Here is a 16,848-nt window from a genome sequence, read left to right on the forward strand (position 1 = left end):
CAGAAATAACGCCGCATACCTACAACTATCTGATCTTTGACAAACCTGAGAAAAACAAACAATGGGGAAAGGATTCCCTATTTAATAAATGGTGCTGGGAAAACTGGCTAGCCATATGCAGAAAGCTGAAACTGGATCCCTTCCTTACACCTTATACAAAAATCAATTCAAGATGGATTAAAGATTTAAACGTTAGACCTAAAACCATAAAAACCCTAGAAGAAAACCTAGGCATTACCATTCAGGACATAGGCGTGGGCAAGGACTTCATGTCCAAAACACCAAAAGCAATGGCAACAAAAGCCAAAATTGACAAATGGGATCTAATTAAACTACAGAGCTTCTGCACAGCAAAAGAAACTACCATCAGAGTGAACAGGCAACCTACAACATGGGAGAAAATTTTCGCAACCTACTCATCTGACAAAGGGCTAATATCCAGAATCTACAATGAACTCAAACAAATTTACAAGAAAAAAACAAACAACCCCATCAAAAAGTGGGCGAAGGACATGAACAGACACTTCTCAAAAGAAGACATTTATGCAGCCAAAAAACACATGAAAAAATGCTCATCATCACTGGCCATCAGAGAAATGCAAATCAAAACCACTATGAGATATCATCTCACACCAGTTAGAATGGCAATCATTAAAAAGTCAGGAAACAACAGGTGCTGGAGAGGATGTGGAGAAATAGGAACACTTTTACACTGTTGGTGGGACTGTAAACTAGTTCAACCATTGTGGAAGTCAGTGTGGCGATTCCTCAGGGATCTAGAACTAGAAATACCATTTGACCCAGCCATCCCATTACTGGGTATATACCCAAAGGACTATAAATCATGCTGCTATAAAGACACATGCACACGTATGTTTATTGCGGCATTATTCACAATAGCAAAGACTTGGAACCAACCCAAATGTCCAACAATGATAGACTGGATTAAGAAAATGTGGCACATATACACCATGGAATACTATGCAGCCATAAAAAATGATGAGTTCATGTCCTTTGTAGGGACATGGATGAAATTGGAAACCATCATTCTCAGTAAACTATCGCAAGAACAAAAAACCAAACACCGCATATTCTCACTCATAGGTGGGAATTGAACAATGAGATCACATGGACACAGGAAGGGGAATATCACACTCTGGGGACTGTTGTGGGGTGGGGGGAGGGGGGAGGGATAGCATTGGGAGATATACCACCAGCATGGCACATGTATACATATGTAACTAACCTGCACAATGTGCACATGTACCCTAAAACTTAAAGTATAATAAAAAAAAAAAAAAAAAAAAAAAAGAAAAATATCTTCCACTCTAAGATGATAAACATAAAAAAAAAAAAAAAAAAAAAAAAAAAAGAACTACATATTAGGTGCAGTGTACACTACTCAGGTGATAGGTGCGCTGAAATCTCAGACTTCACCACTAGGCAGTTCATCCAGGTAACCAAAAACTACTCGTACCCTCAAAGCTACTGAAATTTTAAAATATAGTTTTTTGTTTGTTTTGTTTTTATTTCTTTACTTATTCATTTATTTTTAATTGACAAATTAAAATTGTATATAATGATCATGTACAACAAGATAAATACTGTTTTTTAAAAAAAAATATAGTTTTTTTCTGGGCCTTTTTCACATAATATGCTCCAAAATATGAGGTAGGTAGTAGTGTTCTAATTCTACAGATGAAAAATGTTTAAAATACATGCCCCAAATTGCTCAATTTTAAGTTTATGGAGCTGGATAAAGCCCAACCCAGAGTTAGGCTTAATACTTCCCTAAAGGCAGCTCATATACTTGACTCCATAAGCACCTTTGGCACCTAGGATACGTGTATTTAATTTTCTTGTGCAAAAGGGTAAATGGAGTTACCTGTGGCCACTCCAACTGTCTTTCCACCACTTCAGCCAGCTAAAGTTACTGCTGTATCCCCAGGACCTATCAAAGGGCCTGACCCACAGCTGGGCTCAGTAAATACTATGGAATGAATGAGTCAGTATTTAATCGAAACCTGATCACATAATACCACTACTATTATGGATTTTTTTATTATTCTTTAAGTTCTAGGGTACATGTGCACAAAGTGCAGGTTTGTTACATAGGTATACATGTGCCATGTTGGTTTGCTGCACCCATCAACTCGTCATTTACATTAGGTATATCTCCTAATGCTATCCCTCCCCCAGTCCCCCATCCCACAACAGGCCCCTGTGTGTGATGTTCCCTTCTCTGTGTCCAAGTGTTCTCATTGTTCAATTCCCACTTATGAGTGAGAACATGTGGTGTTCAGTTTTCTGACCTTGTGATAGTTTGCTGAGAATGATGGTTTCCAGCTTCATCCATGTCCCTGCAAAGGACATGAACTCATCCTTTTTTATAGCTGCTTAGTATTCTATGGTGTATATGTGCCACAATTTTTTTATCCAGTCTGTTGTTGATGGACATTTGGGTTGGTTCCAAATGTGAGTAGTGCCACAATAAACATACGTGTGCATGTGTCTTTATAGTAGCATGATTTATAATCCTCAAAACTTGTACCCTCAAAGCTATTGAAATTTTAAAAGAGTTTTTTTGTTTTGTTCTTATTTCTTTACTTACTTTGTTTTTATTTCTTTATTCATTTATTTTTAACTGACAAATTAAAATTGTATATATTTATCATGTACAACACGATAAATACTGTTTTATTTAAGTATAGTTTTTTTTAAAAAAAGGATTCAAAAAGGTGAGTGCTGAAGGTATGCTTAGAAAATAAAATACTTGGAGTCAAACTGTAGAAATCACTGGGTGAAATAAAGTTCTTAGCTTTGCTGTGCAGGCAGTAAGATGTTGTTAAAGGCTCTGAGCACACAAGAGAGTAATATTTTCTGTTTCCATTTTGGAAATATTGGTGCATTGATAGGAAGATGGGTAGGGAAGATATTGATGTGAGGGAGTTCAGGTAGGGATAGTTCAATAGTTCTCATGATATTAACTAGGTTCATGTCATGTGAATAGCCTGAGAATTACCAAAATGACAACATTAACTGAATGAAAGTCAATGGGAAGAAAATTAATGGAATGAAAATGACAAAATTAACCTAATACTGACTTTTAAATGGAAAGGGAGGTAAACTGAGGATATAAGATGATTTTGTGCTTTTCTTTCAGAATGAGGAAAGTAGGGATATGTGAAATTACAGGACAATTCCTATTCTGACTAATTGTTGTATAACTTACCAAGACTCCCAAATCAAAACGTGTTTCAGAATCTCATCAGCCAAGGTTATTCTTCCTGCTTGTTGTAAAATGTTAGCGTAACATTTGAGTAAGGTGATTGTGTCTAATGTGCATATTTACATTCCCTTCAGAGCCAGCTGTGGGTTCTTTCCTCCCACCAGAGCCAGATGGAATGTTTGCAAAATGCCTGTAGAAATGTCAGTTTGTGCTAAACTCAGACACTTTTTTTTACCATTTTAGACATTTCTAATTTATATTTCTCCCTATAACTGAGAATCTTTGCATTAAGTATGGCAAAATAAATAATAAATAGAAAAATATACATATTAGTACAAGTTTAGTGAAGAGAATGATCACAAACACATTTAGAGAAGATGGCAGAAAGCAAGCTGAGCCCTTACATTTAGCTATGCTGTGTGTGTGTGTGTGTGTGTGTGTGTGTGTGTGTGTTTACCTTTTAATTTCAGGCATACACGTGCAGGTTTGTTACACAGGTGAACTTCTGTCGTGGGGCTTCGTTGTAAGATTATTTTGTCATCCAGGTATCAAGCCTAGTACTAATTAGCTATATTTTTCCTGTTCCTTTCCCTCCTTTCACCCTCCACTCTCTGGGAGGCCCCAGTGTGTGTTGTTCCCCTCTATGTGTCCATGTCTTCTCATCATTTACCTCCCACTTATAAGTGATGACACGTGGTATTTGGTTTTCTGCTCCTGTGTCAGTTTGCTAAGCATAATGGAGCTATGGCTTTTCTTATGCTGCTTCCCATGACAATGATAATCTTCTCCAACCCCCTTCACCAGGCAGTTATCTACACACTTTTAAGACTCAGTATTTCTCACGAACATACAAAGACCTCTTTGACTCTGATTAGCACTCCTCTCTCATACATCCCTCCACCCAACCTTGGTGAGGCTTATTTTGTGTTCATTCCGTACCCTAAACTTACCTCTACAATCAAAAACTCCAATACCATACTGACCTAATGTTTTATGACCGTATATATCTACTAAACCATAACCTACTTCTTAAACTGAGGGGTCATGTTCTACTGATATTTTATGGAATTTATATGATATCAAATGCATACTAATGTGTCAATAAATGCTTGATGAAGAAATGAATGCATTTTTCATGTGTCCTATTTCCCAGTCAGACTCTGTTGAATCTTTCTGGACAGAAGATACTGGGTAAAGAAGTGGTTAATATTGGTGGATCAGCTGACCTAGAGAGAGAGCTGAGCTGTAAGGTGTCAGAGGACCCTAAAGCAGCAAGGGACCAATATGAAAGTTACCGTGAAGCCTCTAATCACTGACTATGATAATGCATTCCAGTGTATAACACTGGAAGAAGCATCAACTCCTCCTAATCCCTTCCCATCCCGCTACCCCACCTCTCATGCAGTGGTGCTTGGTGAAGGTAAATCAGCACAGATGCAAAGGTCATGTCACTGTCGAGGGTTCCATGAACGAAAGGCCCCTGCAATTTTATGGATCCCCAAACCAGGGAGAGTGAGAAAGGGAAAGGGCTACATGTGGTAAAGTACTGAATACTGAGTCAAAGATAGGAAAGTTGTCTTTAAGTTTCTCCCCTTCTCCTGCCTTACAAGAAGACTCTGCCTACAGCACCAGACAAAGTGAATGAATAAAGATGAGCAAGGAATAAAGATGCTTAAGATATAAATGTGATTGTGCAAAAGAACATGACAAGCCAGAGAGGTCAGAGCGAACCCTTGACTGCAACTCCCTCCAGAGTCTTCAACGCGCTGGCTGTGCCGAACACTGAGGTGGGGAAGCAGCTTTCCCCTATCCGTACTTTTCCACATCTAGCCCTTACCCTTTCTCATGGTCCCTGGATCCGTAAAACTGCAGGAGCCTTTTGTTCATGGAACCCTCAACAGCGATATGACGCTCACATCTGTGCTGATTTACCTCAGCTTTCACCAAGCACCATTGCATGCCAAGTCCTTGCAATTCCCCCCAAAACAGGTTTTTAACCACAAGCCAACCCCTTAAATACCTGTGCTGCCGTGCCACTCAGCCCTTGTTCATTATTCTAACCATCTGCCTGAATAAAGCTGCCGTGCCACTCAGCCCTTGTTCATTATTCTAACCATCTGCCTGAATAAAGCTTTAAGACAGACGGCTGAAAAATCATAATCGTGTCCTCTCTCAATCTGGAGAATCCAACTTAAGACCGATGCGCTTCTGGTCTAGTCCATTCTCCAGATGCTCTGGTCTTCCATGGTTACTTGACCAGTTGGTGAAAATATGAGACCAATGGCTATAGATTTCCTAGTGTCTGTTCACGTGTTTCAAGACCAGATTGGAAGTTGCCCACCTGATCAGTAAAGCACTCGGTCTGTTTAAGTAAGTGTCCTCTACCCATACATATTCTTGCTAACCATCAAATTTTACTAAAATACAATTACTTCATGAGAAGGAAACACAGAAATTAGAGCAGTGTTAATAGAGTCGAGAAACAGAGGTCCTCTGGAAAACATTTTATTTCTACTCAATGAAATCCAACCCAATAATTTAAACCCTCAATCATTTTGGTTAAATTGTAATTCAACTATCCCTCTGTTTCAGCTGGCGAAGAGCTTACAATTTCAAAGGTTAGCAATGGTGCACTACTTGAGGAAGCTTCCCCTGCAGTACTTCGATTTTTTTTACAGAAGGCTGAAATTACCTTGAATTGAATGTTCCACTTGAGTTATAGTTGTGCTTTTGCGGAATTGCGTGTGTGCTAAATCTACCAACTAAGTTGTTTCTATAAGTAAAATTTATCCCCAAAATGCTAATTATACTAATTAATTGCATGATGCTAACTTGTACTTATGAAGACTAACAAGAAATTGCCCTGTATTTATATTAGATAAATGAAAGCAGAAGTCCAGATAGTTTACCTGTGTCACACAACATTATTACTTTAATGATACAGCAAATCCAACAGTAATGAAAGCAATAAAGTTTCTACCTATTAACTTTTATAAACTTCTTTAAGATACGATTGCATTGAATTTAGATTATACCAGATTGAATTCTTACTTACACTCAGGAATATTTAAAGGTGTCGGTGTTTTTCACATCTTCAGGATGCAAGTCATATAACATTTTCTTAGCTTTGTTATTTTGTGTCCAGCCTGCTGTTGACCCACAAGACAACTGGCTTCAAAAAACAATCTGTTCAAGATTTATATTTCTCGCCTGAGTTTATCCTGAGGAAATTATGTTAGTGGCAATGAAAACTTGGAGAAAAAGGGAAGCAGAAACAGTGAATTTTGCAAATTTACAAAATTGCCATGATTTGTTTTTACCATGTCTTCTGGGAAAAACCTGCATCCCCAGTAGGCAATTAGTGGAAGAACTGACTAACTTCTTGGGATCATCAAGGAACAATACTACACATATTTCCCCAGTGTGAAGTATTCCTTTCTTCAGTATTATTCTGGCACCTCGTACTTCACATAGGAAATAGAAGCCATCAAACTTGTCCAACATGAAAGAGAGAAAAGAAAACCCACTTAAGTCTTCTGGGTCCCTCCTCCTTCACTCTAGTTACCATAGAGAAGATCTTCGTCATCCCCTTTAAAGAGAATCTCTTTGCCCGTACTTTGGATTTCTAACCTTGAGCATCGTTCTCTTAGAACTGAGATACTTTATATTAAAGCTGTCATAACAAATGCCTAGAATAACTGTCTCTTTTGCAATCTCTTCTTACTCTCTTAAGCCCTTAATGGTTGGATTCATCAGTCCCAGTCCAGCGGGACTGATCTTCTAACAAATTAAATCTTCTCCTATCGGAAACTATATGCTTATTGCTATGTTAATTATGTGTAGATTTCTCTACTGAGGACTAGATTCATGTATCCTATTTTGAAACTACCATCTCCACTAGGTGAGACACCTCAAATGCACTGTGTTCAAATCTAAACCCTTGCTCTCTCCATTTTGCTTGCTGTAAAAGTGAATAATGTCACTGTTATCCAATTATGCAAGCTAGAAATTTAGGCCCATCTTTGATGTAACTGTCAATAACTTTATCTACTAGGCATAAAAGAGTTAGGACTGAAATTCAAAACTATTCTTCTGAGTCTGGTGATCTTTGTACTACATCAACAGTGTCACTTGGGAGGTTATTTGACATATTGAAATTGTTAGTTTTTCAACCTCTTATATAATCACTGTATTTTTTAGACTTCCTTCCTGAACTCTTTCCCCTCTGAATTCATAGCCTGTTTTTAATTTTTAAAACGTATATGTAGGCCGGACGCGGTGGCTCACGCCTGTAATCCCAACACTCTGGGAGGCCAAAGTGGATGGATCATGAGGTCAGGAGATTGAGAGCATCCCGGCTAACATGGAAACCTGTCTTTACTAAAAAATACAAAAAAATTAGCGAGGCATGGTGGCAGGCGCCTGTAGTTCCAGCTACTCTGGAGGCTGAGGCAGGAGAATGGCGTGAACCCGGGAGGCGGAGCTTGCAGTGAGCCAAGATTGTGCCATTGCACTCCAGCCTGGGTGACAGAGGGAGACTCCATCTCAAACAAAAAAAAAAGTATATGTAGTGGTAAAATATTTATTAAATTATATGTATATAAGCATATATGTAAAATAATAAAATATAAAGTGATAAAATATACACAACAAAATCTCACCATTTTAATAACTAATAATTTCAACTTTTATTATACATTAAAGGGAACAAGTACAGGTTTGTTACATGGGTAAAAGGCATGACGTGTAAAATGCATGACACTAAGGCTTGGGGTCCCAGTGATTCCATCCCAGGAAGTGAGCATAATATACAACAGGTGGTTCTTCAGCCAATAGCCCACTCCCTCCCTCCACCATCTGTTGGTCCCCAGTATCCATTGTTCCTAACTTTATTTATTTATTTATTTATTATTATACTTTAAGTTTTAGGGTACATGTGCACAATGTGCAGGTTAGTTACATATGTATACATGTGCCATGCTGGTGCACTGCACCCACTAACTCGTCATCTAGCATTAGGTATATCTCCCAGTGCTATCCCTCCCCCCTCCCCCCACCCCACAAGAGTCCCCAGAGTGTGATGTTCCCCTTCCTGTGTCCATGTGTTCTCATTGTTCAATTCCCACCTCATGTGTATTCAGTGTTTAGCTCCCACTTATAAGTAAGAACATATAATCTTTGGTTTTCTGTTCTTGCATTAGCTCACTTAGGATAATGGCCTCTAGCTCCAACTATGTTGCTGTAAAGTACACATTTTTATTATTTTTTATAACTACCTAGTATTTCATTGTATATCACATGTCTACCACATTTTCTTTATCCAATCCTCTGCTTGAGCACCTAGGTTGATTCCATGTCTTTGCTAGTATAAGTAGCATTGCAACATACAGGTGCATGTGTCTTTTGGATAGAATGAATTATCTTCCTTTGGGTATATACCCAGGAGTGGAATTGCTGGGTCAAATAGTGGCTCTATTTTAAGTTCTTTGAGAAATCTCCAAACTGCTTTCGAAGTGGCTGAACTAGTTTGCATTCCCACTAACAGTGTATAAGCGTTCCTTTTTCTCCACAGCCTCACCAGCATCTGCTGTTTTTTGACTTTTTAATAACCAGTATTCTGACTGGTATAAGATGGTACCTCACTGTTGTTTTGATTTACATTTCTCTGATAATTAGTAATGTTGACCATATTTTCATGTGTTTATTGGCTGCTCATATGTCTTCTTTTGAGACATGTCTGTTCATGTCCTTTGCCCATTTTTAATTGGATTTTTTTGGGGGGTGGTTTGCTTGTTGATTTAAGTTCCTTGTAGATTCTGGATATAAGACCTTTGTCAAATGCACAGTTTGTGAATATTTTCTCTCATTCTGTAGATTGTCTGTTCACACTGTTGGTAATTTTTTTTTTTTCTGTGCAGAAGCTCTTTAGTATAGTTAGGTTCAGCTTGTAAATGTTTTGTTTTGTTGCAATTGCTTTTGGGAACTTAGCGATAAATTCTTTGCCAAGACTGATGTACAGAATGGTGTTCTTTAGGGTTTTTTCTAGGATTTCTATAGTTTGAACTTACATTTAAGTCTTTAATCTTGATTTAATTTTTGTATGTGGTGAAAGGTAGGGGTACAGTTTCCTTCTTCTGCATGTGGTTAACCAGTTATACCAGCACCATTTATTGACTAGGGAGTCCTTTTCCCACTGCTTATTTTTATTGATTTTGTTGAAGATCAGATAGTTGCAGGTTCGTGAATTTATTTCTAGGTTCTCTATTCTGTCCCACTGGCCTATGTGTCCGTTTATATAGCAGTACCATGCCATTTTGGTTACTGTAGCCTTATAGTATAGTTTGAAGTTAGGTAATACGACATAATAAAAAATGATAAAGGGGATATCACCACTGATCCCACAGAAATACAAACTACCACCAGAGAATAGTATAAACACCTCTATGCAAATAAACTAGAAAATTTTTAAAAAATGGAAAAATTCCTGGACACATACACCCTTCCAAGACTAAACCAGGGAGAAGTCGAATTCCTGAATAGACCAATAATGAGTTCTGAAATTGAGACAGTAATTAATAGCCTACCAACCATAAAAAGCCCAGGACCAGACAGATTCACAGCTGAATTCTACCAGAGGTACAAAGAGGAGCCAGTACCATTCCTGCTGAAACTATTCCAAACCATAGAAAAAGAGAGACTCCTCCCTAATTCATTTTATGAGGCCAGCATCATCCTGGTACTAAAATCTGACAGAGACACAACATAAAAAGAAAATTTCAGGCCAATATCCCTGATGAACATTGATGCAAAAATCTCCAATAAAATGCTGGCAAACCAAATACAGCAGCACATCAGAAAGCTTATCCACCACAACCAAGTTGGCTTCATCCCTGGGATCCAAGACTGGTTCAACATATGCAAATCAATAAACATAATTTATCACATAAACAGAACCAATGACAAAAACCACTTGATTATCTCAGTAGATGCAGAAAAGGCCTTTGATAAAATTCAACACCGCTTCATGCTAAAAACTCTCAATAAACTCGGCATTGATGGAACATATCTCAAACTAATAAGAGCTATTTATGACAAACCCATAGCCAATATCATACTGAATGGGCAAAAGCTGGAAGCATTCACCTTGAAAACCGGCACAAGACAAGGATGCCCCCTCACCACTCCTATTCAGCATGGTATTGGAGGTTCTGGTCAGGGTTATCAGGCAAGATAAGAAAATAAGGGATATTCAAATACGAAGAGAGGAAGTTAAACTGTCTATGTTTGCAGATGACATGATTGTATATTTAGAAAACCCCATCATCTCAGCCCAAAAACTCCTTAAGCTGATAAGCAACTTCAGCAAAGTCTCAGGATACAAAATCAATGTGTAAAAATCACAAGCATTCTTATACACCAACAATAGACAGGCAGAGAGCCGCATCATGAGTGAACTCCCATTCAAAATTGATACAAAGAGAATGAAATACCTAGGAATACAATTTCCAAGAGACATGAAGGACTTCTTCAAGGAGAACTACAAACCACTGCTCAAGGAAATCAGAGAGGACATAAAGAAATGGAAAAATATTTCATGCTCATGTATAGAAACAATCAATATTGTGAAAACGGCCATACTGCCCAAAGTAATTTATAAATTCAATGCTATTCCCATCAGGCTACCATTGACTTCTTTACAGAATTAGAAAAAAACTATGCCAAATTTCATATGGAACCAAACAAGAGTTCATATAGCCAACACGATCCTAAGCCAAAAGAACAAAGCTGGAGACATCATGCTACTTGACTTCAAACTATACTACAAGGCTACAGTTACCAAAACAGCATGGTACTGGTACCAAAACAGATATATAGACCAGTGAAAAAGAACAGAGGCTTCAGAATTAACACCACACATCTACAACCATCTGATCTTCGACAAACCTGACAAAAACAAACAACGGGGAAAGGATTCCCTATTTAATAAATGGTGCTGGGAAAATTGGCTTAACCATATGCAGAAAACAGAAACTGGACCCCTTCCTTACATCTTATACAAAGATTAACTCAAGATGGATTAAAGAGTTAAACCTAAAACCTAAAACCATAAAAACCCTAGAAGAAAACCTAGGCAATACCATTCAGGACATAGGCATGGGCAAAGACTTCATAACTAAAACACCAAAAGCAATTGCAAGAAAAGCCAAAATTGACAAATGGAATCTAACTAAACTAAAGAGCTTCCATACAGCAAAGGAAACTCTCATCAGAGTGAACAGGCAACCTACAGAATGAGAGAAAATTTTTGCAATCTATCCATCTGACAAAGGTCTAATACCCAGAATCTACAAAGAACTTAAATTTACAAGAAAAAAACAAACAACCCCATCAAAAGAAGACATTTATGCAGCCAACAAACATAGGAAAAAAAGTTCATCATCACTGGTCGTTAGAGAAATGCAAATCAAAACCACAATGAGACACCATCTCATGCCAGTTAGAATGACAATCATTAAAAAGTCAGGAAACAGGCCAGGCGTGGTAGCTCATGCCTGTAATTCCAGCACTTTGGGAGGCCAAGTCAGGTGGATCACGAGGTCGGGAGATCAAGACCATCCTGGCTAACATGGTGAAATCCCATCTCTACTAAAAATACAAAACATTAGCCAGGCATGGTGGCAGGTGCCTGTAGTCCCAGCTACTCGGGAGGCTGAGGCAGGAGAATGGCGTGAACCCGGGAGGTGGAGATTGCAGTGAGCCAAGATCGCACCACTGCACTACATGCTGGGCGACACAGCAAGACTCTGTCTCAAAAATAAAAAATAAAAAAAAAAAGGAAACAGCAGATGCTGGAGAGGATGTCTAGAAATAGGAATGCTTTTGCACTGTTGGTGGGAGTGTAAATTAGTTCAACCATTGGGGAAGACAGTGTGGCAATTCCTCAAGGATCTAGAACCAGAAATACCACTTGACCCAGCAATCCCATTACTGGGTATATACCCAAATGATTATAAATCATTCTACTATAAGGACACATGCACACATATGTCTATTGCAGCACTATTTACAATAGCAAAGACTTGGAACCAACCCAAATGCCCATCAGTGAAACACTGGATAAAGAAAATGTGGCACATATACACCATGGAATACTATGCAGCAATAAAAAAGGATGAGTTCATGTCCTTTGACATGGATGAAGCTGGAAACCATCATCCTCAGCAAACTAACACAGGAACAGAAAACCGAACACCACATGTCCTCACTCTTAAGTGGGAGTTGAACAATGAGAACACATGGACTCTAGGAGGGGAACATCATACACCAGGGCCTGTCAGGGGATTGGGGGAAAGGGGAAGGAGAGCATTAGGACAAATACCTAATGCATGTGGAGCTTAAAACGTAGCTGACAGGTTGATGGGTGCAGCAAACCTCCATGGCACATGTATACCTATGTAACAAACCTGCATGTTCTGTACACCTATCCCAGAACTTAAAGTAAAACTTTTTAAAAAGAAAAAAAATTTTTCATCTCCAAAAATGGGGGATATTCTTATATTGTATGTACTTCACCATCACTGTTCCTTTCCTAACCCAAGTCTTAACTCATTTTATTGTTAGTGCCTGTTTAATTGCATCCTTGTTGCACTATAATCTACGATTCCAATATTCCGATCCCAGTTCCCAGAGCAAGCTTAATTTACATTTGATAAGCAAACTTATTAATGTATGAAGTATATGTCTCCATGAAAGGTGACAAAATAAACATAAATAGAAATCCCACTTTATGCAAGTCTTCTTTTGAAAAAGTATCATTGATTAGAAAGTGAAGGTCCAATATAAAATTTTTATAGCTACAGATTCTACTTACTCTACCAATATTTTATCCAATATAGTTTAAAAGCGTTAGGCATAATTTACTAAAAATCCACAGCAAACAATGATAGAGCATTATTTTTATTTTGGTAACATAAGGAGGAACTTTGTCACTTGACAAAGTACCATAGTACCATAGTACCATTTGGTAGTACTCAAGAGAAATCTGCCTATGTTTGTAAGCATATTTTTGAAGTTTGTCAGCTTACAAATTGGATTTTTCAAAGTCAGGGTATTTGTTGCTGTCAAAATATTGCAGGAAGAGAGATTGTTGCTTCTAATATTGGAGAAGAATGTGGTGTTCCTGGAAAGGGATTGAAGGGCCAGCATAAAGAAAAAAGAATGAAAAGGAAGATTCAAATGCTTTCTTCAGTGCATGCTCTGTCACATCTGCGTTATCCCTGCTTAAAACATAATCTTATTTAAAGTGTTCTAAACTCATGAGAGTTTTATAAAGAGCAAAAGATCATAGTTACTCTAAAAATAAAAGCCCTCAGAAAATTTGGGGAAGTTTGGGAGAGTTTGGAAAACAGCAGGCACTATAATTGGTTGGGTACAGAACCATATTAACCAGATTTGGAAGGTCAAGATAAAGCTTCAGCTGATATCTTGACAGCATTGCCTTAGGCAAAGTCTTCTACAGGAAACTCTTTCCTTTCCTTACCCATCCTTTCCCTTTTAGTCCTCCAGGGTTGCTTCTTAGCTTTACTGAGGTGGCAAATTAAATGCCACTTTCCCAGGAAGCCTTCAGTTAGCTCCTTGATAATCAATTGCATAACACACTATTTTTTTCATAGACCTTATTCCAGTTTCATTTTCATGGTTACCTTGTAGTTTGTTTTGTTTTGTTTTGTTTTGTTTTGAGGGGTTTGTTTGTTTGTTTTGTTTTTGAGACAGAGTGTTACTCTGTTGCCAGGCTGGAGTGCAGTGGCGCGATTTCAGCTCACTGCAAACTCCGCCTCCCGAGTTCAAGCGATTCTCCTGCCTCAGCCTCCCGAATAGCTGGCATTACAGGCACGTGTCACCATGCCCAGCTAATTTTTGTATTTTTGTTTTTTAGGTTCATCTTTTCTAACAGCAATGAGTTCAGGGTGGGTATATACCGTTTATTTCTAGTTTTCTCCCTATACTTAGCAACTAGCACTGCATGTGATATTCAGTACTTGCACATCAAAAATGTAACAAACTGGTAAATAAACAACTGAGGGACACTGAAAGGATAGACACTCAAAGGACAGAAGCCATGCAGTGCATTATCTTACTAATTATGCCTCTGCTTCTGAACAGTTATAAACAACAACTCATTCTCTAACGTTTAATACTATATTTAAAATGATCACCACATTTGGACTTAAAAGACCCTTCTACAATATCCTTCCTCATCTCACTGAATTCATTTATTTATTTTGGTGTAAGTTTGAACAGAGGACATAGTTTCCTACTACAGAGTGTACAACCCAGTGCCTGCTATAATGCAGTGAAATAGGAAGTATAATACCATGAGTTCACACAACGTTTTCTAGACTCAAAATGCAAAAATTCCTTATTTCCAGAAAAAGAATGGTATGGGCCATTTAGAGTGAAGCCATGGGAAATGAAGTTCAGTATTTTGGTGCAAACAATTTAAACAATTTGGTTAAGGTTTTATCTGGAAGATATATCTCAAAATTATGAAAATGTTTCATATACAGAAATGCAGTTATAATAACAATGTGTTATTATTTATGTATCCATGTGAGCCATAGAAAATTTTACAGCTGTGTTTTTTCTATAGACTGAGACTCCAGTGTTAGGCAATTCAAACTATTTCTTGATGCAACTACACAACCAGAGAACTGGGCTTTCATCTACTTTCCACATCACCTTTAAAGTGTGCCCTTTGTCTTTGTGTTGTATTTGCATGTCTACACATCTCTTCCACATGTTAAGAGGATGGCATATAGGGTGCAATTTAAAAATTTGCCTCATTACAGCTTGCTCAACACACATGCATCTCAGCTACATTCTTGGAAAGGAATAAGCTATGTGTCCATCTACAAGAAGGCTCAGAGATTAATGCATTATTAGCAACCAAAAAAAAAAGTTGGCTGACATAAACATTTCTTGAATATGTTCATGCCTATCTTAATCCAGTAAAGTATTTATTCAAAAGTAGTTTCAAATGTACTACAAAAATGATATATTCTGCAGCAAAGGCACTGAAGCATAGATTGACTAAAGGACTCACCTTATACTGCTACTGGGTAATGGCCAAGTTGCGACTTTATAGACATATGTTTCATGTATGTATGTAGACATATATTCCATAGTATTTTACATAATGCAAAATGTTGTACAAATATTTAATCAAAAGAAAATGTGAGAAGAGCCCATAAAAAAGCCTCTTATTAAAAGATGCTACTTTTTACCAAAAAAAAATTCATCACAGTGTCACTTAAATTTTTTTTTAATAATCATAAAATATTTACTCTCAGAGCGTTTGCTAGAACTTTCTTTAATGCCCCTTTCACCTCCTTGTTCCTCAAGGTATAAATAAGAGGGTTAAGTATGGGGGTTACCACAGTGTAGAAGAGAGAAACAAACTTTCCCTGGTCCCTGGATCTACTCTTGGCTGGCTGCAGATACATGAAGATGATGGTTCCATAAAAGATGACGACCACTGTCAGGTGGGAGAAGCAGGTCCCGAATGCTTTCTGTCTCCCGGTAGCTGACTTAATCCTCAACACTGCGTGGGCAATGTAGCCATAGGAGACCAGGATGAATGAGACAGGCACTATAAGGAAAAGGATACTAGCCACAAAAAGCTCAGCCTCGTTAAACGTGGTGTCCACACGAGCCAGCTTGATGAGCACAGGGACCTCACAGATGAAATGATCCACTTGGCGATGCCCACAGAAGGGCAGCTGCAGGGTGAGGGTGGACTGTACCGGGGTGGTGGCTATTCCACTGATCCATGCCACAGACGCCAAGGCCATGCAGAGATGGGTATGCATTAAGACAGTGTAATGGAGAGGGCGGCAGACAGCCACATAGCGGTCACAGGACATCACAGCCAGGAGGACGCACTCAGTGGATCCCAGGGCATGGGAGTTGTAAAGGTGAACCGCACAGCCACCATAGGTGATAGTTTTCATGGGTTCCCACAGGTTTACCAGGAGCTGGGGAATAACACTGCTGGTGAAGCAGCGGTACAGGAAGGAGAGATGAGAAAGGAAGAAATACATCGGCATATGAAGCTTGGGTTCCAGACGAGAAACCAGAATGATGGTGGTATTCCCCAAAATAGTTAGTAAATACAGAATCAATATGAGCACAAATAGAACCTTCTGTAACTGAGGATAATCAGAAAACCCTAAATGGATGAAACCTGCTAGGTTGCTCTCATTGGTATGTCTCACCATCCCCATATGTAAAGTGTGTTCCCCAAGGCTGAGGCATAGCTGAGAAAGATAACACATCACATAGGGTTAAATGAGTGACAATGTCACCTGCCCACCCAAAAAAGTATTGTATGTTAAATGCTTAGAAGCTATGTCTTTACATCCGGTGACTTAGATCTATTTATTTTCCGAATATGTGCATTATAAATAAATGCAATACACATCCTTCAAATATCTTAGCTGTCCTTCAGTGCTTTCCGAAGCAGAGAAGAGCAAGAGCAGACATTAGGAAACATCATCATCTTTTGCAGGAAATAAATTTGACCCTTCCTTTAAAATAAATTTCCCTTTTTATATTAATGT

General features: G+C 38.3%; 1 protein-coding gene and 1 long non-coding RNA gene across 2 annotated transcripts in view; one reads left to right on the top strand and one right to left on the bottom strand.

Moving 5' to 3' along the window:
* LOC134758613 (uncharacterized) overlaps positions 1-16,848 on the top strand; it is a 78,154-nt gene that overhangs the window by 37,293 nt on the left and 24,013 nt on the right. The gene's annotated exons all lie outside the window — the stretch shown is intronic.
* On the bottom strand, positions 15,559-16,512 carry LOC101127568 (olfactory receptor 2G2). The gene has a single exon (XM_004028721.1). It carries the CDS (start codon positions 16,510-16,512, stop codon positions 15,559-15,561), a length of 954 nt encoding a protein of 317 aa, XP_004028770.1.

The sequence above is a fragment of the Gorilla gorilla genome, chromosome 1 (genome assembly GCF_029281585.2).
Source record: "Gorilla gorilla gorilla isolate KB3781 chromosome 1, NHGRI_mGorGor1-v2.1_pri, whole genome shotgun sequence".
Taxonomy (NCBI): Eukaryota; Metazoa; Chordata; class Mammalia; order Primates; family Hominidae; genus Gorilla; species Gorilla gorilla.